Raw genomic sequence first — 25,116 nt, forward strand, 5'->3', positions numbered from 1 at the left:
GCCAGACTCTAACCAGTAATAAATAGGTACATAATAACAAAAATTAGGTGAACCTAAATCAAAGCTGAACAAAAGTTCTGTCTTAAACCAAAACAGAATCAGTAAAAATAACCCAAATACAGACAAATAAAAACGCTCTCCCATTGGAATGGCACAATAGCTGCTGAACCATAAGGAGAAGGGCAGTGAAAGAGAGGAGAGACAAGGAAGCACATCAGCAACCCCACTCAAGAAAAAAGAAAAATAATGTGGAAAAAGACAACATGATAATACTTACTGCAGAGGCGAAGAAGGAGGGATTTGGAACACAACCGTCCAAGAGAAGGATTTCACAGTAGCATCTGTCGAAACTAAAAAAAATGAGATCCCTGGCCCTTCTCCAACCTTAGATGAAATGATATTTACTCCCAAGTTATCTGCAATAAGTAATACCAATTTATTGATATGTGCATACCAATTGAGAACCTCTGACCAAGAATACATCAAAGCAAAGTTCTAAAAACATCACAGAAACATCTCTGTCTCTTATACTCTAAAAATCAGTATGGATTACATATCTCAGCATTCTTAGGTCATCTTGACCTGTAAATTTTCATTTCTTCTTTCTTATTTTAAAAAAGCATAAATAATAACTTTTTGGCATATTTTTTATATGTCAGAAGATCTTTCCTCTGTAACCTTTAACCCTTCTTCCTCTTTCATCCTCTCTCAGATGTCTGATGTTAAACATCTTCCTGCACATATTAATATATTCCTGCACATATTAATATATTCTATTAATTGCTAGTCTCTGTGTTGCACAATCACTGAACCCTGGCCCACTGTATCAAGCAGAAAGCAAAGCTTGGCTAATCATGACAGTACCATGCATCAAACACTCTGCTGCATCATGCGTTGAGCACTCCGATGCACCATGCAACGAAATCTTCAATGTACTAAGTGTTGACCATTCTGCTGTGCTGGGCACCGACTGCTGCAACACAGTTTTTTCTTTGGAAGTTGTAGGGGCAAAGTGCTTTCAAAATTCTGACATGCTTCGATGCTGAGTCGATGATTTTTGTGTTTTAGATGGAAATGGCGCTGATTGCATTGAATATGTGGAGGTGTCTCAGTACTTGGCCTTAATAGGCCCTGCTGTTGTGGTTCACTGAAATAATAATGCTTAAAGCCAACAGCTGTAGAGAAAACAAACCTCTTTTATTAAAATGCTGCAAAATTATATAATGTATACCTTGGAGAGAGAGGCAGCATGCAAAGCACCAATATAACACTCTCTCTCTCAAGTGATTTTACTGACAGCAAGACAATTTATAGGATTTCTATTCTTGTTTCATCCACCCCTTAGCTAGATTATATAATTGACAACATTTATATGATTGATTTTCTATTATAAAAAAATAATCTGAATGGTATTTTGCTCTTGGCTTCCATGCTAATTATCCTTGCCTTATATGTAAATGCGGTTATCAATGGCTCGCAATTAGATGGAATGTTAAATGGCCTCATATCTGTTCAAAAATGTTCTATAACCTTGTAATTCAGCATCTTTTATCCAACTTATAGAGTCTTTTTCTCTAAGAAAACAAATACAAAGCTGATATTATAATGTTATTAGTACTTTCAGAACTGCTTATGATCAAAAATAAAAAACTTAGGAGAACAAAAATAATGGCTTCATGTGTAAAATGTCGAGAAGTGTTTCACTGCTGCTTCATCGATTTAATGTCTGTAATGGGGGCTTATAAGCACCACAACACTGTGACTGTCTCCACTGACTTGCGCCATGTCGGCATCAATGTCTCATGGGCTGCTAATCTGGGTCATGGTGCGATGAACTTGCACTGCAGGACTTACTTCTACTGCTTCAGGAGGATGAAGAAGAATGGTGATTCTAGAAGTAAATGTGCCCTGTATTTCGGTCTTTAAGCTTGCTATCTTAGCCGCTCTTGACTGTTAGGCTCTCGGAGACATTTTCCCACAAGCTTGGTAGAAGGCTGGTCGTGATCTGGACCTAAGGAGATATAGCAGCAGTCATGCCCATCTGTGATGGATATTATCTGTCCTCATGAGCATGATGTGAAGCCACTGGTTATCTTTTTTGAGGCCATGAGGAAAAATCTGGAGATAAGTGTTCCAAATCATAATTCATTTTCTTCTATTTTTTAATTTATTAGCACTGAAAAGTGCTGTTGTGAGTTGCTTGAAGCGAGAGATTGACTATGGAGATGATTTATCTCACAGAGAGACAGAGTAGCCATCCATGTGGACAAAAAGCAGACTGAGGAGACTCTGAGAAAACACCCATGTGGGAACTCCCACACATGTTCAGTGGAGCTCAGAGCTCTACTAGCTTGGAGAAACAGATTCGTCCAATGCCGCCTGATTATGTCACCCACAAATCAAGGCTAAATCAGCCCTGCTTATTGACGGAAAAAGGAAAGCCGCCATTACACAGTATAGTAAAGGTAAAGAAAAGGAAAGCTTCCATCACATTGTGCAGACAAGAAAGCTGCTATCAAATGAGGAACAAATAGCTGTCATGTAGTTAACTTGAATGCACAGAAATAATGGTTAACAAATAATGTCATCTTTTGCTCATTTGAATTCTGACCTGAAGAAGAGAGTATTGGCTCTTGAAAGCTAGTCAAGAAATGTATTGTTAGTCCAATAAAAAGGTATCACCTTTTATATATTTTTTTGTTTTTATTTGCTAATCTTTATTTCTGTGTACCATACGAGGAAGTATTGAGGAAGGAAATGAAAATTGCTATTACACGGCACACAAAAGGAAAGATAAAGAAAGCCGCCATCACACAGTGCAGGAAAGGGAAAGGAAAGGAAAGCAGCCATCACATGGGGAAATAAAGGAAAGCTTCCATCACACAGAATAGCAAAGGGAGAAGAAAACTGCTATAATATGGTAGAGTGAGAGTGAAAAGACAGGAGCCAAGCTCAGGAATTAAATCCAGATGTTCTGCATGCTCTCAAAGCTAGCCCTGTTTTCATGGCATTTGATTTCAGATCAGTGACACAAAGACCGACTGCTATGCAAAATTGTTTTCACATGGTTTCTATCCCTTCTCAGAAGAACTTACAAACTAAGGATGAGCACAAGGAGATAAAGGGGCCTAGGTACTAACCTGCATTAAAATTGGAAGATAATGAATGTAAGCTGCTTTTTAACATGCACATTGATTCACAGTTTTACTTCCTATGAACAAAAACAGTGATGCAGCAGCAGGGGGGTTTCCCTCCAACTACCTCCCACCCCAAGCACAACAAGCCGTACCTTCCAATCCCCCCAAAGGAAATTGCAGTCATCGCCCCCTTTTCTGATTCTTCCTTATGATCATTTGTCCCCTCCCCTTCTGATGCATAAGGATAGTCTCTCCTTGCCTCTTCCCCTGATATGCATTGGTGCCTCCTCCCCAGAGTCACACTTTCAGAAAACTGCTGGCAGCTCTGTGAACTGTGACCCATATGAAGTTATACTGTACAGCATCAAATTCCAAGTAGTGCCTTATCAGTTAACTGCATCTTTATGGCATACAGTAAATTTACTGCAGTTTGATAGATGATAATGAATAATCAACTCATTATAATACCATTCTCTATTTATCTTACAGGACTGTGGTAAATGTAACATGCTGGTGTTCAAATTAGTACACAGTAGCTATTTTTAGCATAGCTTAATACATAGGACCCGAAGTGCCTTGTGCAAGATCAGAGTGAGTGGGGAACTGAGGTTTATTGCTCACTGTCCTATTGAGGACACTGTTGATCCAATTCTCAGTCATTCATCAGAGGAGAATACTGGTGACAGTGAAATATTGCTGGGCAGTGTAGAGTATTTCCATAAATACACTAGCTGAAATCTTCTCCATTGTTCTAACAAAATATGTAAAATGAACACAATTTACATCACAACAAAGTGAGAGAGAAGTTCTAGAAAGGCCTACATACTGAACCCTGTTTACCTAATGCATCTTTGTTGTTTCTGACACACAATAGTAGGTAAAGTTTCTTCTATTTACCTGGCTCTGTATACCGCAAATAAGACTCTAAAGATTCTCTGTAAGAAGTTTGTAGTACAGTCACCGAGGAGATAAGTTGTGGGAAATCCCCCCCCCCCTTTTCCCCCCTACCACCTCGCAAGGGATGTGTATCAGAGAATTCAGTTTCCTTTTGGGTGTATACCACCATCCCTTAGCAGCTGTCCCCTTAGATATATCCTTCCTTCTGCAGTCAGGTCAGAGGTCCAGTGTAAATTTTGTTCTTCCTTTTGTCTTGTCCTGTAAGGTCACTTTACACAGATGGTATGGCGGAGCTCCAAGGAGGTGGGAGTCGGGAAGGCCACCAATGGCAAGGGAATGTTTATTGTCGTGGCTTTGTACAACCCCACCGGAAACATCACCAATCCAGGGTACTACAGCTCTAACGTCCTACCTGCAGGGTCAAAGGTCACAGAAAGCGACCAGGATGACAGCCCAGGCAAGGCCACTGCCATCACTGCATCCATTGCTGTGCCAGGTATGTTGAGTCTTGGGGTTTATTATTTATTTGTTTATGGGTTTTTTAATACTGCAGTTCGTTTGCACAACACATCGGTTTACAGTGGAACATGTGGAGCAGGGAAAAGTATATCAGAAGTGGAAAGTGGGAGATTACATCAAACAGGATATTAAAAAACATTTTTAACATTTCAGGTAACAAGAGGAAGGCTGCGACAGGATAAGCAGAGGGTAGGAAAAATTTCACAGGAACTATAACAAAAAATAGCAAGTTAAGAATTTAACAAGTATCGCATGGTAGAGGGAGTAGTTTACGGGAAAGACTTTGTATAAGAGGTTTTTTTAGGGGGTAAAGTGTTTTTGGACTTGCTGTCATCATATGGGGGTGTCACGTGAAGGCTTGTTTGAAGAGCGAGCCATGTTTTAAGTTTCTTTTTGAAATTTTGTGTGTTTGGCTTTAGTCTTAGTTCTTGGGGCATTGTGTTCCATATGGAGGGACCAGCAAGTGTTATTGCTCTTTCGTGAATTGAGGTGTGTTGTGTGAGTTTGGGTGAGGGTGTCGTTAAGGAACCGTTTTGGGCGAATCTGGTGATTCTTTGTGCGGCTTGAAATTGGAATGCGGAGTTGTGCCAAATTATATTTTGGTTGTGTAGAGTTTTGTGAATTAGAGTGAGACTCTTGAAGAGTATTCTGAAATGGATTGGTAGCCAGTGGAGGTCTTTTAGAATAGGGGTGATGTGTCCACTTTTTCAGGTGTTTGTGAGGATTCTGGCGGTGGCATACCTATTATCTATTAGTAATAGATGAAACACTGATATGGTTGATGCAAGGATGTCCTGTCCTTACCAACAGGGGGTGTTGTTACCATGTCACACACATTTACAGGAGATCGGCTTTTCCATCTGTGTAGGATTTGGTTTCACGATTAGCTTCTCCCTTCTTTCCAAAACTTTTTTAATGATACAGCCACGTTTCAATCTGTCACCAATAGAACACTTCATTCATACAGCCTTCACATAGAATGCTTATGTGGCCGACCCTTTGGTTAGCCACTAATAGGCCCTAGGTCCCTTACCATCAGGACTAATAACAGCTTAGTAGGATTTTCCTTTCTTTTTCAGTTTCTCCAGTGAGCTGACTGTGGTTGGCTATCACAAGGGCATCCTAAAGTGGAGCTAAAGGTATAGAGAGCATGGTCATTTTGGTTTGGCTTGAAGACTTAAGAGCTATTTTTCCTTTCACCTTTCTGAGTTTGGGTCTAATAATCCAACTTGGTACTTTTCCTGCATTCAGATGAGATTCCTCATCAGTACATGTCCTGTCTGAGAGGGTCTGCCACATTTTTGGAAAAGAGAGATATTTTTGAAGATTTTGGTCAGGTTTCAATTAATAGTTTCTTGTTCTGGGTAACACCCTGTATCCTTTGGAAAGGGGAAACCTCCCAATTCAGTGAGCAGGGGCTAGAGATCTTTGAGCTACCCCTCTGCTTCCTAGAGAAGCAAAGCACTGACAGCACTACCCAGTGAGGGATTTTTGGACTTAGAGACATTTGGATTTTTCCCTTTTTGGTTCATTTGGAAGGTTTTCTTTTCCCACCTCTCCTTACAACTTGGAGTCAGGAGAGTGAGAACTTTGTTCAAGATTGGTTCTCCTGTGGGACTATGTGTTACAGGGATTACTGGTAAGCGTTCATCCAGTCCCTAGTCTAGGGTTAATACATTTCTTGTGTGAGCTCAGTGTTTCATGTTGGCTGAGTATTGAAATGATTATCTGTTTTATTATCAAGCTTTTTGCTAGTCTGTCCACAGTTGCTTTTGAAGAGAATACTGGCAGGTTGATGTCACTGCAGGACTATATATATATATATATATACTGTGACGTCAGTTTGCTCTCTCTGTCTGCTGGCAGAGGTACAAAACCCACTGGTTCTGGATTCATTTGACCATCCTAAAGAAAAGGAAATTAGCAAGTAAGTAGCAATTTCTCATGATAAATGGTTATATGAGCGCCACCCTATGGGAGATAATGCCAAATTTTTGGCCACTCAGAGTGCATTAAATACCTTACTCCACCAGAGGGCCAAAAAAGGTGGTTTATACTATATATGTAAATTCATCAAATTTGGGAACAAGGTTGGTAGGTCTCTAGCTAATCTGACTAAAAATGGGATGGAACTGTGTAAGATCTGTAAACTCCTGCTGCTGAGGCGAGATTGGCTCAACCTATGGGAAAGGCCCCGTACGTTCCCACTGACAGTTGGCAGAGCTACGCAAGGAAGAGAGAGACTAGGAGCTTCACCTATTCCCCTTGGGTTGAGCCCTTGTGTTCTGGGGGCTGGCAGGTCTTAGATGAGAGTTTCTGTAGCTATAGTATAGGTATCAATCCAGGACCAGACTAGGGTCAAAGGCAGATGGTAGGTGAGAATGGTCAATGTCCAGGCAAAGTTCAGAGGCAGGCAACAAGTAAGAATGCTCAAGGTCCAGACAAGAGTCAGAGGCAAGAAAGCAACAAGTAAGAATGGTCAAGATCAAAGCAAGGGTCAAATCCAGGAGTCAGTTCGAGGAGAGGTGAGGAGTTGAGACAAGCAGGGCTGAGGAAGGCAAGACAGGGCTCGAGATATGAGGCAAGGCTGAGAATGCAAGAAACAAGAACGAAGCAGCAACCCGCACTAACCATCCAATGCAGGAGAACTGTTGCTGAGGCACTGGAGCCCAATCTGTGGAGCCCTTATATAGTAAGGGCTGAATTACTTCATCAAGGGCTTACACAGAGGCATTCCTGCCACTGGCCCTTTAAAGGGAGGAGTTGTACGTGTGCGCAAGCCTATGGACATCCAGGGCAGTGCTGGGAAGTCTGAGTGTCCTAACCACAGGACGGCATTGGTGGCGTCATGAGCTGCAGTGGGTGGATTTGGGGTGCAGACTGAAGTTCATAGCTCTTTGAAATAGCTCTGGGAGCCCTGATGAAATCAGGGAAAGACATCAGTGTTGTTTTTAGGTCCTACTATCAGTCATTGTATACAGCTAATCCAAGTACTCCTACAGATATTAGAGTGTACCTCCAGTTTGTAGATCTGCCTAGATTAACAGCAGAGCAATTAGCAAAACTGAATTATGCCTATTCACCTATCCGAGATCCAATGTGGGATCCAGGATCTGATGGTTTTTCTTCTGAATTTTCTAAGCTCCTGGTACATAATGTCTGCCTCCCTTTGTTTGAGTAACATTGGGACATTTTCCTCTCTTATCTAACAAAATCAGGTAGAGATCCACTGCTTCCATCTTCCTAACATCCAATATCTTTGTTAAATTTTGATATTAAACTATGGTGAAAATTATGGTCAATCAGCTGATACTGGTCCTGCCAGCTTTAATAGGTGCAGATCAGGTGGGATTTGTTAAGTGGCAATGCTCCGCCATCAATGTGTGCAGAATCTTTGTTTCCATGGAGAGCAGTTTAGAGAAACAAATATTGTCAATGTTACTGAGCCTAGATGCTGAAGTGGGATTTTATGTTTAAGACTTTACAGGCCTTTGGCATTGTGGGGGGTTTTCTTATGGCGATGCATGCCCTCTTTGGAAACCCAAAGTCATTGTTTTTTTTGGAATATAAGGATATTCTGTAACCTCTGGGTCCCAGCCTACATTTCTCCCCCCTTTGGTCTCTACCTGTCTCTGTGGGAAGGGCAGCACTACTACAGTTTGCCCCTTATATACCTGTTATGAATTGGCTCTTGTGGAAGGAGGAGTTAGCAATCTGTTATGGAACTGGCTCCTGTGGAAGGAGGAGTTAGCAATCTATTAAGGTATAGACTGCGGAGTTGCAATCTGTTATGAATCTGTTGCTGAAGCCTCCTGATGGGGAAGGAGTAGCAATCTATTACCAGCAGAGTGCACTTTATATCCTTGCAGAATTTGACTTCAGCACTAGGGAGGGGCAAATCCTTGTTTGAGCATTACTGTGATAATGTGGACAAATTGCGAGGACTGGTTTCTAAAATATATAAATTGCTTACAGGCCGATACAGTACAGTGCGCTTCGATGGAGCGCACTGTTAACCTGCTCTTGGACGCGCGTTTTCCCTTACCCCTTATTCAGTAAGGGGCGGAAAACGCACGTCCAACCCGCGGCACCTAATAGGGCCCTCAACATTCAAATGCATGTTGAGGGCCCTATTAGGTATTCCCGTGCAATACAGAAAGTAAAATGCGCAGCCAAGCCGCACATTTTACTTTAAGAAATTAGTGCCTACCCAAAGTTTTCAGTTTCTTATATCCCAGCATAATATTGGCTTTAACAGCGTAGTTCAGATTTCTCACCACAAATAGGCCGTGGGCGACCATTGAGAAGTTAAAAGTAGGATGGGTTGGAGCAGTGTACCATTCCTCTTACAGTTTACAAAGTAGGGGATTTGCATTTTAATTGATAAAATCTTGCCCCTACAGGTGCGTAAGCCTCAGACTGATGTTGAAGGGAGATATGTTACACTTGATTGCTTCTTATACTCTGTTAAACTTACAGTTGTAAATGTATATGGTCTGAACTCTGACCAATAAGATTTCTATAGCAGTCTGATAGATAAAATAGCTCTGTTTTGCTTTGAAAATGTATGTATAAGTGGAGATTGGAATTTGTGTCCTGACCCAGATCTTCACAGGACGTCACAAGTGAAATCAGGGTCAGTTTGCTCAGCTAGTATCACAGACCTTACTGACACATTTCACCTTATTAACATCTGGGGATGTCAACATCCAGGAGAGAGAGACTACACATAGTACTCTCAAGAAATGCTGGGTCAATATTCAAAATTGGCCAGTTAAGTAACTTAGCCAATTAGAACTTATCTGGCTAAGTTACAATGTATATTCAGCGGCACAGCTATGCCACTGAATATTCGTGTATAACTGAGCGCTTATAAGTAATATAACATACAAACCTATGTGTGTACCATTTATAAAAATGTATTTTAACATATTTTATCAAAAATCATTTTAAAGTATTTAAATAACAATACCATACAAGACAATATACATTATCAACGTTCAGCCTCCACGTAAAAGTTCATGTGGGCAGAACAGTCCTTGCTTCTCCCTTCTAAATCTCTAATTTTATCTAGCAGGGTTTCTGCATTTTTTTCTGTGCTCCTTCTGAAGGTAGCTGGCATAGCTAGTAATTTTACCTCGCAGAAAGGCCTTATAGGTTTCGCACCTAAGATCAGATGTATAAGTCTCCCAGTATTGCTTAAGGATACTATATCTGAGTTCAATGAATTCAATTCGGAGGAGGAGACCCCACAATATCACTTATCTATAAAAAAAAAAAGAAAAGAAAGATGCTGAGGAGTGTTGTTCTTATCAGCCCATATCCCTGTTAAACTCAGATATAAAAATAACAGCAAAAGTATTACATCTGCATTTAGAATCAGTTGTGCCGGGTCTAATTCATGGTGATCAAACTTATTTTGTGAAGGGAAGGGTATCCAAAGTTAATACTAGAAGATTTTTCAACATATTACATATGGCTAAGAAGAGAGGCAAACCGGCTTTGGTAATATCCCTTTACTGAAAAGGCCTTTGATAGGCTAAGCTGGATCTTCCTTTTTAAACACACTGGCCTGCCAGATAGGTTTCTCTACTGGATAAGAGCAATGATTGAGTGATCCAGAGCATGTACACTGATTAACGGTGCCCTATCTCCATTTATTAATATTACTCAGGGCATACATGAGGGATGTTTTAATCTAGCCATCAAACCTTTTCCAGCAGCTATCCAACAACATCGTGATATACATGGCAATATGCTGTGGAGGGGGCTTGATGACATTTGGATCTACATGTTGGCATCATTTGTGTCAGGACCAGCCTTTTTAGATCCCGTTGTGAAGTACAGTGCTCTCTTGGGATATAAAATAAATCTAGAAAAGTCTGAAATGTATCCTATTGATCCCAGAGTGCCAATCCCTGACTGTCTCTCTCTCAGATTTCCAGGTAGTGAAAGATGGATTCACATACCTAGGTATTTATTTCCCTAGAGATTTTCAAAGTCTGTTTCCTAAGAATTATAGTGGATTGATTGGGAAGATCAAACAAAAGTCGCAGACTTGGAGAAAACTATCCATAAACTGGGTGTGTAGAATTAGCCTGCTAAAAATTAATATATTGCCAAAACTGCTATACCACTTCCAGCACGTTCCATGTTCTGTACCATACCAGGGGCCGCATTTTAAAAGGGTTAAGCGCACCGGGCCTATTTTAAAAAGGCCCGGCGACGCGCATAAGTAAATTGTGAAATAAAAAAAAAAGCAAAGGAAAAGGTAGGGGGGAAAGGGAGCGGGAGGTAGAAGAAGGGAAGGTGGGGTGGGGGGGTAGGGAACGGGGGAAGGCAGCACGGCTCGGCGCACACAAGGTGCACATTTGTGCACTCCCTTGCGCGCGCCGACCCCCTGATTTTATAACTTGCGCGCGTCCACGATTAGAGGTGTGATTGGTTTATTTTCCCTACTTTGGACAGCTCCTTTGGCCTCTCTGCTGGGTTAGACTCAGGCCAGAGTAACATTGGCTGACACCTAGCTGATAACTTTTCCGTTGCACATTGGCATGCTGGGGGAGAAAGGCAAAGATTGGTATCACCCTGTGTTTTGCAGTTGCAGCGAGAGAGCACCAAGCCTTCATGAAAGAACTTCTAAGTGAGCATAACAAATACCGGAGCCTCCACGGAGCCCATGCCCTATTGCTTGCACCTAATCTTGCCCAGGAAGCCCAGAAGTGGGCGGAGCACCTGGTGAGCATTCGTGTCCTGAGCAACAGTGATACCCAGCACGGCGAGAACCTCTGGTACCGATGGGGCACGGACATCAGCCTACCCAAAGGTACACATTAACAGTAGCTGCTTTCCTATTTAAACAACTTGTACAGTACTGATAATGGGGACACACATCTAAAAGTAATTCCTAGCAGAAGAAAGCATCATGGTTCTCTAGTATTTAAGAAAGTCAGTAATGTTTGTTAAATACACACTGTGGAGATTTTATTCAATGGCATTTAGCCAATAACTTGTGAGTTATTCTTCTAAAAGTTGTAAATAATTGCTCTTTCTGTTAATTTCCTTTAGCCTCTCCTTCTTCGCCCAGTTTTGAACATCCTTGTTTTATTGTAACTTCTTAGTTTCTCTTCACCAGTTACTGTTTATTTATTTTCATTTTGCACCCCCTGTTAAATGTAAACCAGCATGATGTGATTCCTATCTTGAATGCCGGTATATAAAAACACTAAATAAAATAATAAATAATAAATAAAAGCCAACTCATCACCTGCCTAAATTGTAGCCAGGTAATGTATATGTATTCTGGAGTTAGCTGGATAACTTATACAGTTAATTCTGATATTTAGAGTTAGTTGGCTAACTCAGGATGTGCCATAGACCTTAAAGATAGCCAAAAAAAGTTGTCTGGCTATCTTTAAGGTAGTTAGATATATTCAGCAGTGGTGCTGCTATGCCACTGAATATCCCAACAAACGGGCCGATTCAGTAAAAACGTGGGAGAGTGGACGAATGCTTGCTCTCCCGGTGCGCGCGCGGGCCACTCGCCAGTGCACGCGATTCAGTATGTAAATTAGGTGGTGCGGTAGAAACGGGCAAAAGGAGGCGCTCGGGACACTAGCGCGTCCCGAGCGCCTCCTTTTGACCTGGAGCAGCGGCTGTCAGTGGGTTTCACAGCCGACGCTCAATTTTGCCGGCGTCGGTTCTCGAGTCCGCTGACAGCCACGGGCTCGGAAACCAGACACCAGCAAAATTGAGCGTCCGGTTTTCGGCCCAACAGCCGCCGGCCCAATTTAATTTTTTTTTCTTTTTTTTTTTTACTTTTTACACCCTTCGGGACCTCCGACTTAATATCGCCATGATATTAAGTCGGAGGGTGCACAGAAAAGCAGTTTTTACTGCTTTTCTGTGCACTTTCCCAGTGCCGGCAGAAACTAGCGCCTACCTTTGGGTAGGCGCTAATTTCTTAAAGTAAAATGTGTGGCTTGGCTGCACATTTTACTTACTATATCGCGCTATTAGGTGCCGCGGGTTGGACGTGTGTTTTCCGCCCCTTACTGAATAAGGGGTAAGGGAAAACGCGTGTCCAAGGGCAGGTTAACAGTGCGCTCCATTGGAGCGCACTGTACTGTATCGGCCTGAAAGTTAGCCAGATAAGTTTATCAGGCTAACTCTGTAAGCTGGCCAGCAGCTGAATTTTACCCCCTTAGTCTCTCTCTCTCTCTCACAAACACACACACACAACATGCACAAAACCTATCTTTATGTTCTCACACATACCCGAACAGCCTCAGTCTCACTATCACACACTCAGCTTCAGTCTCCATTTCTGACATACAACCTCAGACTCTCATTCACACAAACTCATACACAATGTCTGTTACATGCAGACACACATGGATGGCTTCTGGCACATGCTCATACAGGCCGATGCTATACCGTGTGATGGCTGCAGCACACGGCTCGACCCGCGATTGGACGTGCGTTTTTGGACACGTGTCCATAATCCCTGATGCAAATCCAAGACGCACCCAAGGCGCACATTTTTACTCATCAAAACTAATGCCTGCCCGGAGCAGGGGTTAATTTTGGAGAAGCCCAAAAAGTGTACAGAAAAGCAGAAAATACTGCTTTTCTGTACTTCCTTCGAATTAGTATCGTGGCAATATTAAGTCAGAGGAACTAAAAAATTAGAAATGTCCCCCCCCCCAAAAAAAAGTGTGCTGGCAGTCAGATTAGGAAAATGGACGCTCTAAAACTGAATGTCCATTTTCCTAATCAGCTGACAGCCGACCTCTTCTGTGTGCCTGCTGCTGAGGAGGCGCTAGGGGCACGTAATTTCCCTTAGTGCCTCCTTTTTACCGCAGCAGCCCGTATGCCTTTTGCATTGGGCACCCCGGAGAGGTGGATCGGCATGTGTTAAGGGAGCGGGCGCTCAATCATGAGCGCCCCTTAACACGTGCCGATATTGCATTGGCCTGATTGTCTCACACACAAAATCCTGTGAATTTTCCTCTGCATCTTCACGAGTAAGCCTCAAGAGGGTAGCAAAGGATTTTTCTAGCATATTTATGGCTCTTACTACAGTTCTATAGAAATCAGAGTCAACAGACAAGTTGCAGGAGAGACATTTTTATTGGACTCAGGAGTGTCCAACTCTGATCCTCAAAAGCCACAAACAGGCTTATCCAGGATATCCAGAATGAATATGCATGAAATATATTTGTTTATAATGGATATCCTGAAAATTAGATGTGTTTGTGGTTCTTGAGGACTGGAATTGGTCACCCCTGGACTAACACAATACATCAGTGACTAGCTTTTGTGTGGATTAATGGGAATCACAACACAGTCCTGCTGAATATTACTTTGTCTTGCATAAAGTAGTTATTTTAGTAGTTTTGATAATTTCATTGCCTAGACAATGGAATTAGGGACCAAACCACCACAGAAATAGCAGACCCACATTATCATTTTGTGCCTTGTATGCATATAACAAACAGTTTAAATTGAAAGAAAAAAAGAAATAGCAGAGACACAGTCTTAATTCCTACATGTTTTGATACAGCATGCACTCAGCTTTCTTATTCCTGACTCTTTGTCTCCTTTGCTAATGTTTCTCTGTCTGTGTTACAGGGAAGGAAGTGGCTGAATCCTGGTACAATGAGATTCAGAAGTACAATTTCTCTAAGCCAGGATTCCAGAAAGGAGCCGGTAAGAACAACAGTGCAGAGAAGAGATGGGAGAAGAGGGGTTAAACAGTGATCATGCAATCATTAATGTCTCCAGGCATGACGGAGTCACACCCTAGCCCTGACCTCTGAAGGCTCAGCTCAGTGCAGTGCGATTACATTTAAGCAATTATGTGCAGTGCTAATTCACTTCCTGCACATGCATTGTGTTGTGTATATTGTTATCAAATAAGGATACACCCAGACCTGAGACCCAGGGAAAAGAAGTGACCTACTCAAGATCACACAAAATCAGAGGCAGTGGTGGCTTGGGGTTGTGTCTCCAAACAGGTTTCTTTGTGTGCACCATGACAGGCTTGAACCTCATGCTTAAGCCTGGGAATGACTTCAGTCTCTCTGATTTACTGCTAGTGCTCATCGTAACACACTCAGACAGCACTGCGCTCCATCTTCTCTCACCGCCCTTTCACACCTATGATAATAAACCAACACTTTAATTTGGGTATTAACAGGCCGCAGTTTTATTAACCAACCCGTCGCTCAAGCCTTTACATTGAAATTACCAGCGGTTATCTGCCACCAGCCAGCAAGATAACCCTCCGCAAGCCACCTGGCCAAATCCTGTTTAGGTGACAGCCCACTACCTAAACCAGCCCCCGCCACTGGCCAGCAAGGAGCCAAGCGTAGCCGAATCAAACCGCTCGACGGGTGTTGTCCCGCAAGTTGAAGCCCCCAACTGGTAACCTGTCGAGCCCATCATGCCATAGCGAGGCTCGGGCAAACCGCCAAAGACACTGGAAAGCAGCGCCTATCCCGCGTCACCCAAAGATGCAGCTCTGTTATTTCCCGTGAAACAGGTCCCTGCCTATGAATGACAAGTGGACGCCATCTGAGCGAAACAGGATCTCTTGCCCATCCCAGGACCACTCATGCCTAATGTGCCTTCCTCCCATCAACTCTACCCATGACCCAATTTGTTTATTCACTTTGGACCTGCACCTCCCCCAGCAATGCTGCTCCATTGCAGCAGGCCTTGGGATAATATCAGACCAACAAATAACCAAATTAGCAGTGTGGATAAGTCCTTCTGAACCACACTCATACACTGACAACCTTTTATCTTGCCCCAGTCGTTACCCCCAAGTGCACAACCAGCACGTCCAGAGGAGGCTTGGACCTCAACTGATGATGCACCACTGGAAGCAGCTCCGCCCAATGCATTCCTCACCAACCAAGCCACCGGATGGCCACATTGTGTGATGCCATGCCCAGATGCGGGCCGTAAGGCCGTTGCTCTGCATGCCTATGAGCCCAGACAACAAATGGATGCCCAATGATCCAGGCCTGATGACCAAGCGGCCTGATATCTACAAGGCAAACAAAAATGGTTAACATCTTTCTTCTACCTCCGCCAATCCTGGCCGGACGTATGACCTGCATGCATTGGACCTCCATCTCCCTATTCTGTGTATCACCCCTTCATCCAAGCCCGCTTCTGCAGCCGCTGTTATGGCTCCAATCCTGAAGGAATGAGCCCCATACTCCCCAGCCCCTAGTCTTATCTCCCTCATGCAGGCTTTGAAAACAGCTTCAAACTGATAACGGGTAAGAGGCTGAGTATCCTGATGAACTAAGAGATATCTTCCACCCTCCGAGCGACTCGCCAGAAACCTAACCAAATTCGCTACTGGACATGTGCACAAACCCGGTACCTCCCTCAAGACTAATTTCGCCCCTTTTCCTGCTTGATCAGTTTTAGATTTGGGAATAAGGACACTCACTACTCCCTCTCCAATCCGCACTTTGCGTAGCTGCAACCCCGTGTCCTCTGCCCCTATCCTGAACAACCCAAAGAAAGCCAGTACGAAGGCCGTATGAAATAACTCTATTTCATAATCCAAGGAGCATATCAACGCCGCTATCTCCCACAACCTCACCAGTATGCTATGTGTAATAGGCCGCCTTGCATCTTTCTGTACCCCCATCCCCTTTGCCCAACCCATCAATAGCTTACGCACTGCAGAGCGCCCCACTGGATATCCCCAGCCATGCGTCTTCATGAGAAAAGAAAATCCAGTTAGCTGTCATGTTACCGCGGTTTTCGTGGAACCCTCCCGTCGTGCCTCTTGTATAAATAGGATGAGGTCCACATCCTGTACTGGTCCCCAAATCCAACCTCTCACTTGAAGAAAATCCACTACTTTGGACGACCTGGCCAGATAGCTCGACCAAGTCGCAGGCGCTAATGATGCCTGCAACAGCTGCCAAGCTTCCAGGAACCGAACCTTCATAGGAAATCTGGCATGGCGGTTCCGCACAGGTCCGCTGAAGGTGCTAATGTCCTGAACAGTGACCACTTGAAACGAGAAAGAGAATCAGCGAGCCTGTTAACTATACGCAGGACATGCCGCGCCCAAGCAGTCACATTCAAATGCATGCAGCTTAATACAAATTCCCGCAAAAGCTCTGACACCAGCACGCATTTCGCTGACCTTCTGTTGATCACCTCCACCACCTCTAAATTATTTCACCAGAATACCAGCTTATAATCCCTCACCCGATCTCCCCAAACATGAAGAGCCACCACGATGGGGAATAATTCCAAAAAGGCAATGTTTTTAGTGACTCCCTTTTGTACCCAGTCATCTGGCCAGGCCGCCGCCCACCACGCGCCCTGAAAATATACTCCGAAACCTTTTCCCCCAGAAGCGTCCGAAAACAGCTCCAACTCCTGACTGGTGACCACTTCCTTCTGCCACAAGCAAACTCCATTAAATTTCTCCAGAAATATTTGCCATATCTTCAAATCTTCTTTCATACCTTTGGAAATCCGATTTCGATAGGATGGCTTCCGCACCCCTGCCATGGCCACCGACAATCTCCGCAAAAATACCCTCCCCATGGGTATCACCCTGCATGCAAAATTTAGACTCCCCACCAGCGACTGTAACTGATGCAGGGTCAATTTCTAGCAGCCCAATGCTCCATCTACCGATTCCCGCAACCTTGCCCTCTGGTACCTTGCCCTCCGGTAATCTGGACACACACCATATCGAATCTAATTCAGCACTGTGCATGGTCCTTTCGTTTTATTGGAGGTGATCGGGATGCCAAATTCCCCTGCTGTGGTCAAAAAACAAGATAATAGCTTCTCACAGACCTCTGAGCCCCGGGAGCCTAAAACCAAAAAATCATCTAGGTAATGCACTAAACCACCTGCTCCCGCTCTCTGCTCCACTACCCAGTGCACAAACGAGCTAAACATTTCAAAGAATGCACATGAGATGGAGCAGCCCATAGGCAAACACCTACCGAAATAAAATTTGCTTTCGAACTGGAACCCTAACAGCGGGAAGCTATCTGGATGGATTGGCAAGAGACGAAAAGCCGATTCAATATTGGCCTTAGCCATAAAAACCCCCTCCTCGCACTTATGCAACAACCATACCTCCAAGTCAAAAGAGACATAGGACACCGAGCATAATTCCCGTGGTACGAAATCATTCACAGAGGATCCCTCTGGGAAGGACAAATTATGAATGAGATGGAACTTCCCCGCTTCCTTTTTTGGAATAACCGCTAGTGGAGACAAATCATGTTCTCGAACAGTGGTTCCTCAAAAGGACCCACTATCCTTCCCAGACCTAACTCGGCTTCCAATTTGCTGATCACCACCCCTTTCCACCTACGTGCCAATTGCGTAGCTTTCACACAACAACACCCCACCTTCCCAATATAAGGGATACGAAAACCCTCTATGAACCCTTTCCGCAGGGTACTCACCGCCGCCCCCCCCCCCCCCCCCCCGACTTGGGTTGAGCTGTAACCAGGGAATCATTGCCTGGATCAACACCGGGGACGGAGCCTTCCGAATCGCCTCATCTCCCCGCTGCTCCAGGGGCAGCGGAACTTCTGCTCGCTGGCTGACCTTTTTTGAGAGCCGTATGTGCAGCTCCACAGTTCGCACACACGTGCTTGAATTTGCAATCTGTGAAGTTACATATGGACCTGTTAAATCGCCAACATACATCCGATGGTCCGCTGCCTGGTTTACCCGCACTCGCTGGCGCGGTCCCTGATCGAAAGGGCCGGTTGCCGATCCCACTGCCCCACGCTGCTTGTCTGCCACTCTGCCCCCCGACTGACCCCAGTTAGTCATTTGGGTGAGCCACAGCCCCGCATGCTGAGTACCCCAGGTCATTAATTTATTTTCCTCCATCTTGTCCCTGAAATGCTCATCATAATTAGCCATGCCCAACCTTCATAATCTTTATGCGCTGCGATGATCGCATCTGCGTATGCCAGCATAGGCCCATACTGGAAGGCATCCTGGTGGCCTATCACAGTGGCCAATCTAAGGAAACAACGCATCCAATTTGCTAGCGTTCTAGGCACCTTGCGCTGAAACTCTTGCAAGTGTTCCTTATCCTTCTTCTGCCTCTCACTCCTCTTTCTGCCCCGACCCCCATCCAAAAGCTGGAAAATATCTATATACTTCTGTTTCCTAATTTTCCTCCTCAAGGATCGAGAAACATCTTCCCACAGTTCAGACAAATTCACCAGCGCAGGGGCCCCCCTTCCTACGCTTTGCGCACTCCTTTCCTCCCCTACCGCTGAAGCCTCCTCGAAGTCCTCCATTGTTGAACTCGAAGAGGACTCGGAGCTGTCCGAACTCCTCCAGCCTCTCCTCCGCCTGTGCTTGGACCTACCCCGTTTTCTTTTCCCGGAATCGCTTGCTGTCTCTACTTGCCCCCCCCCCCCCCCCCCCCCCGCTTTGCTGTTTTCTTCCCCGGCTCGCTATCCTTCCTTGCCGTCTGTTCCCCCCCCCCCCCCACCCCATTCTCCTCACTGGCTTTTTCCCTTACCCCGCCCGACTCACTTTGCGGCACTGGGTACACGGATACCCCCCCCCTCGCGATCGCTGCTTCCACATCCTCCGTCTCTCCTTCGGTCTCTCCTGCCCCCTCTGCTCCCAGATGCCTTTGATCAGACGACGCTGCCATCTCCGGTACCTGCAGTCTGCTCTGCTGCCATCCACCGACTCTCTGCAAAATAGAAGGAGATGCCGCAGGACCAAAAGCAGCACCCGAGTGTCTCCCTCGCGGGTTGTCCCCGTAGTATGTGTCCCCCACTGGGTATCCCCCATCTAAAGAGGGCCTATATGATCTCGCTCGATCGCTGCCCCTGCGCAAAGGGATGCCTCCCTCCCATCCACCAGAGCCCCATCCTGCCGGAGCATATCCTGCATGACTTGGTTCTTCATCCTCTTGCCCGCCATATTCACTTCTGGAACCGCTTCTTCCCTCCCCTTGCCCTGGGAAGGGCACCTTCCCTACTCCAAGGACACCTCCCCCCCCCAAAAAAAACCCGTTGGTCCGCTCTGCCCTCTCCCCCATGAGTCCCTCGCCTCCCACCTGTCTCGAGCCTGTCGCATCCCACTTGTCCCTGGTCTGGGTTCTTCAGGGTCCTCCCACCTGAGAGACCATCCTTCATGGTCCCAACCTCCGTCTGCCAATCTGTCCCATCCCGAGCTACTTCCTCTGGCCTCCACCCTAAACCCCTGCGTGCCTGTTTCCAGAGCACTCGCCTCCCATTCCAGTCACCATGTCCCTGCCCCACCCGAGTGTGCTCTATCGCTTCTCCACTGCGGGCCTCCTACTCGGATGCTGTCTACTGGCATACTTCTTCCCATACTTTTTTCAGCTCCTAACTCCACTCCACTCTCCTCCACTCCTTGTTCCTTGCGCCCTCTAGTGCTTTTTCCCCAAGCCGACACAGTACCTGGCTCAGCCACACTCTTCCCCTTGCTCCTGCCCCTACCGGTCTTTGAATTCGCCACCCCCCATGCCTCTGCCCTATCCTGATCCACCGCCTGCGACCCTCCCCTCTGCTGAGTCCGAGACGACGCCCTCGCGCCGGAGAATTCCTGCCTATAGTCCCTAGGCACTGTCCGAGGCCCACCCACATCAAGAGCTCCACCACCCATGTCTTCTTCTTGTTCTCCTCGACCAGGCTCGGTATCTGAGCCATGGTTGCTGCACGCCCCTTCCCCCGATGCCTCAGCCATCCTCTCCACCCACTATGCCAAAGCTTGTCACGCAATTCTCCCCAACACTCGCACACATTGACCTTGCAGCTCAGCTCCTCTGGCAGAAAGGGGCAGGCACAGATGCTCTGCCCTTCTACATCTCTCCCTTCCCATGCACCCCACGGCGCTCCCACCAATGGGGAATCGCAACGAGGAGAGGATTCAAATCTTCCAATCCCCTGTCCCCTCTTGCTCGCCTCCTCTCCCCCCCCCCCTTGCCGGCGCTGCGCCGCTGCCGTGCGGCTGCTGAGCGCGATAAGGCTGGGCGGCCCGACATGCAGGTCAGCCCGCCCTTTCATAATGCTTACATTATTTATTTATTTATTTATTTATTTATTTAACGCTTTTTTTATACCGAGGTTCAGGTAACAGGGTTACTAATCACTTCGGTTTACATTTCAAACATCAAACAGTTGACATGAGCTATGTCTTACAGAGAACAAGGAAAACAACAACTTGGAAAAACAGTATAACAGGGTAGCAACATAAGATGTACATACCAAAGGTATCTTAACTTAAAGTACATAACGAGGTAGGGGTTGGTCTAGTGTGGAGTTGGTCTAGTGTGGCCTAAAGCCAGCTGGAGTGGGGGGGAAGGCTAAGAGGATGAGATTATAGCTTTATTAAAATGATGAAGGGTATTTGGGGGATGCAGTCCATGGGAGCTGAGGAAGCTGAGTAATGTTAAGAGAAGGCCTGACAGAACAGCCAGATCTTGAGTCTTTTTTTGAACGAGATTATGCCAAAAGCTTCCTCCTGGCACTCATAGTGTAATACATACAGGCAACATGTCAAGGTGAATCTATAAGTTATTTTTAATCAGGCCGATGGAGCCTAGGACAATTAGAAATCTTTGTTATATTTTCTCAGTCTCTGCGCGTAACTATCTTCTTTCTTTCCATATATAGTACAGAATAGTCATTTGACACTGACATTTGGTCTGTGTGCTGCATTTGTGTGTGTATGGCTGTGTGACTCTGTGCGTGTCTATGTAAGTGGGTGCCTGCACTGGTGTTTACGTGTATGGCTGTACTTTATCTGAGTGTATCAGTTTTCAGTGTGTGTATAACTGTGGACATGTGTACAGCTAGGTGTGTCTGCATGAGTGTATCAGTGTATGCACGGCTGTGTGTATCTATGACTGTATCAGTATGTGTGTGTCTCTGTGAATGTATGCCCGTGTGTATGGCTATGTGATTTATGTCTGTATACATGCGTGTATGGCTGCGTGTGTGCCTGTGTTTATGTCTTTGTATGTATCTGTATCAGTGTGTGCATACCTATGTGAATGTATCAGTGTGGGTATGCCTATGTGTGTGTGTATATCAGCATGTGTATGCCTGTGTGCATTTCTCTGTGAGAATGGCTGTGTGTGAATGCGATTATTGTGTGTGAATGAGTGTGTTTGTCTCAGTGAGTGTATGCTGTGTGTGTGTGTGTGTATATGCGATTATAGACAGGAGTGGTAGTGTGAAAAGATCAGAAGTCTATGCAAATAGCAAGCTGATGGTTGTGCTTTTCCTACACAGGGAATTTTACCCAGATGATCTGGAAGTCCTCAGCCCAGGTGGGGTTTGGTTTAGCTACGGACAACAAGGGAATGTACATCGTGGTAGGCTTCTATAACCCTGCTGGCAACATTGCAAACAAAGGGTATTTTGAAGAAAATGTTTTGCCAAAGAAGAAGTAATAGAAGATGAGAAGGAGAAAAGAGAATGTGTTACTGTCTGCCTGATGATGTCTTGAATAGACAGAAGATTGGAACTGCCATCTGCCTTCTGCCTTGCTTCATAATGCACATGGCTGTGTATTGAAATTCTTGAATGCTCAGCTCCCAGTTTTCCTGGCACGGTGCTCATGGAAACCTACTTTACATTTCTTTTAAATAGCTGTACCTCCCCAATCTTCATTTTTATTTGATGAGTTTCTTTTTTATCCTGCCTTTATGTTGTCTGTTGTAGCTGGCTGTACAAGGTTTGGCCTAGGTTATCTCTTTTAATTGGATAGGTAGAGAAGCACCTCCCATTAAATATTTTGCTCCAGTAAGGTGCTTTGTCATTGTAGTCTTGAAGTAACAAAAGACTAATGGCATGATTTATCCTCATCAGAGCCAGTCTTCTGGTTGGTGCTTCCCTGACACAGCAGGCTTTGCAGATGTGTCTTGGGTGTATTGTATTGTGAGGCAACTGCGAAATGTGGCTTTACCTCAGCCAATCAAACAGCTTCCCTAGTCCCACCCATTCTATAATCCTATTTCACATCTTTGTTCAAAATAACAGCATTGATGTATCTGTCACACCTTGCAGGAGTGTCGTCCAAACTGGACCAAGAACACTTGACTTGCCGATAGGGTTGCCAACTAGCTCCAGATTTTCAGGATTGATCCAGTCCTGGTTTTAACCCATTAAATTCTGGGACACATAAGAACATAAGAAATTGCCATGCTGGGTCAGATCAAGGGTCCATCAAGCCTAGCATTCTGTTTCCGATAGAGGCCAAACCAGGCCACAAGAACCTGGCAATTACCCAAACACTAAGAAGATCCCATGCTACTGATGCAATTAATAGTGGTGGCTGTTCCCTAAGTAAACTTGATTAATAGCAGTTAATGGACTTCTCCAAGAATTATCCAAACCTTTTTTGAACCCAGCTACATTAACTGCACTAACCACATCCTATGGCAACAAATTCCAGAGCTTTATTGTGCACTGAGTGAAAAAGAATTTTCTCCGATTACTCTTAAATGTGCTACTTGCTAACTTCATGGAATGCCCCCTAGTCCTTCTATTATTCGAAAGTGTAAAAAATCGATTCACATCTACTCATTCAAGACCTCTCATGATCTTAAAGACCTCTATCATATCCCACCTCAGCCGTCTCTTCTCCAAGCTGAACAGCCCTAATCTCTTCAGCCTGTCCTCATAGCGGAGCTGTTCCATCCCCTTTATCATTTTGGTTGCCCTTCTCTGTACCTTCTCCATTGCAACTATATCTTTTTTGAGATGCGTCGACCAGAATTGTTCACAGAATTCAAGGTGTGGTCTCACTATGGAGCGATATACAGGCATTATGACATTTTCCGTTTTATTAACCATTCCCTTCCTAGTAATTCCTAACATTCTGTTTGCTTTTTTGACTGCTGCAGCACACTGAGCCGACGATTTTAAAGTATTATCCACTATGATGCCTAGATCTTTTTCCTGGGTGATAGCTCCTAATATGGAACCTAACATCGTGTAACTACAGCAAGGGTTATTTTTCCCTATATGCAACACCTTGCACGTGTCCACATTAAATTTCATCTGCCATTTGGATGCCCAATCTTCCAGTCTTGCAAGGTCCTCCTGTAATGTATCACAATCCGCTTGTGATTTAACTACTCTGAATAATTTTGTATCATCCACAAATTTGATAACCTCACTTGTTGTATTCCTTTCCAGATCATTTAGATATATATATATATATTGAAAAGCACCGGTCCAAGTACAGATCCCTTAGGCACTCCACAGTTTACCCTTTTCTACTGAGAAAATTGACCATTTAATCCTACTCTCTGTTTCCTGTCTTTTAACCAGTTTGTAATCCACGAAAGGACATCGCCTCCTATCCCATGACTTTTTAGTTTTTTTAGAAGCCTCTCATGAGGGACTTTGTTAAACACCTTCTGAAAATCAAAATACAGTACATCTACCAGTTCACCTTTATCCACATGTTTATTAATCCCTTTAAAAAAATGAAGCAGACTTGTTAGGCACGACTTCCCTTGGGTAAATCCATGTTGACTGTGTTATTTTAAACCATGTCTTTCTATATGCTCTACGATTTTGATCTTGAGAATAGTTTCCACTATTTTTCCCGGCACTGAAGTCAGGCTCACTGGTCTATAGTTACCCAGATCACCCCTGAAGCCTTTTTTAAATATTGGACTTACATTGGCCACCCTCCAGTCTTCAGGTACAATGGATGATTTTAATGATAGGTTACAAATTTTAACTAATAGATCAGAAATTTCATTTTTGAGTTCCTTCAGTACCCTAGGATGCATAACATCTGGTCCAGGTGATTTGCTACTCTAGTTTGTCAATCTGGCCTACTACATCTTCCAGGTTCACAGTGATTTCATTCAGTTCATCTGACTCATCACCCCTGAAAACCATCTCCGGAACTGGTATCTCCCCAACATCTTCATTAGTAAACACGGAAGCAAAGAATTCATATTGGGGTAGATTTTCTAAATCTACGCACGAGTGTACTTTTGTTCGCGCACCAGGCCGCGCGTATCTTATAAAATCCGGGGTCGGCGCGCACAAGGGGGTGCACATTTGTGCAACTTGCGCGTGCCGAGCCCTGCGCGCGCTGTCCGTTCCCTCTGAGGCCACTCCAAAATCGAAGCGGCCTCGGAGGGAACTTTCCTTCTACCCCCCGCACCTTCCCCTCCCTTCCCCTACCTAACCCACCCCCCCGGCACTATCTAAACCTTCCCCCATCACCCGACCCTGGGGCTGGTCCGAAGGCCTCGACCACGCCCCCGGACCGGCGCCACACCCCCGACACGCCCTCGGAACGCCCCGAAATTTGCACCGCCCACCCAACACGCCCCCGAAATGCCCCCCTCCTTGTGAAGCCCCGGGACTTACGTGCATCCCAGGGCTTGTGCGCACCGCCGAGCCTATACAAAATAGGCTCGGCACGCGCAGGTTTTTTTTAAAAGGGTTACGCGCGTACATTATGCGCGTAACCCTTTTAAAATCCAGCCCTTAGTCTTTCTGCAATGGCCTTATCTTCC

At 45.0% G+C, this 25,116-nt stretch overlaps 1 protein-coding gene across 3 annotated transcripts in view; it reads left to right on the plus strand.

Annotated features, from left to right (window-relative positions):
* LOC115097266 overlaps positions 1–22,795 on the plus strand; it is a 199,237-nt gene extending 176,442 nt beyond the window's left edge. For 2 of the 3 annotated variants that reach the window (XM_029612932.1, XM_029612933.1), the window contains exons 14-17: positions 4,300–4,530; positions 11,155–11,379; positions 14,187–14,264; positions 21,860–22,795. In XM_029612932.1, coding sequence (XP_029468792.1) covers positions 4,300–4,530; positions 11,155–11,379; positions 14,187–14,264; positions 21,860–22,020 — 695 coding nt within the window. In that variant the 3' untranslated portion in view covers positions 22,021–22,795. The remainder of the gene's footprint in view (positions 1–4,299; positions 4,531–11,154; positions 11,380–14,186; positions 14,265–21,859) is intronic. The other variant, XM_029612934.1, reaches the window with a different exon arrangement.
* Positions 22,796–25,116: the final 2,321 nt, after the last annotated feature.

This window comes from Rhinatrema bivittatum, chromosome 8 (assembly GCF_901001135.1).
Source record: "Rhinatrema bivittatum chromosome 8, aRhiBiv1.1, whole genome shotgun sequence".
NCBI lineage: Eukaryota > Metazoa > Chordata > Amphibia > Gymnophiona > Rhinatrematidae > Rhinatrema > Rhinatrema bivittatum.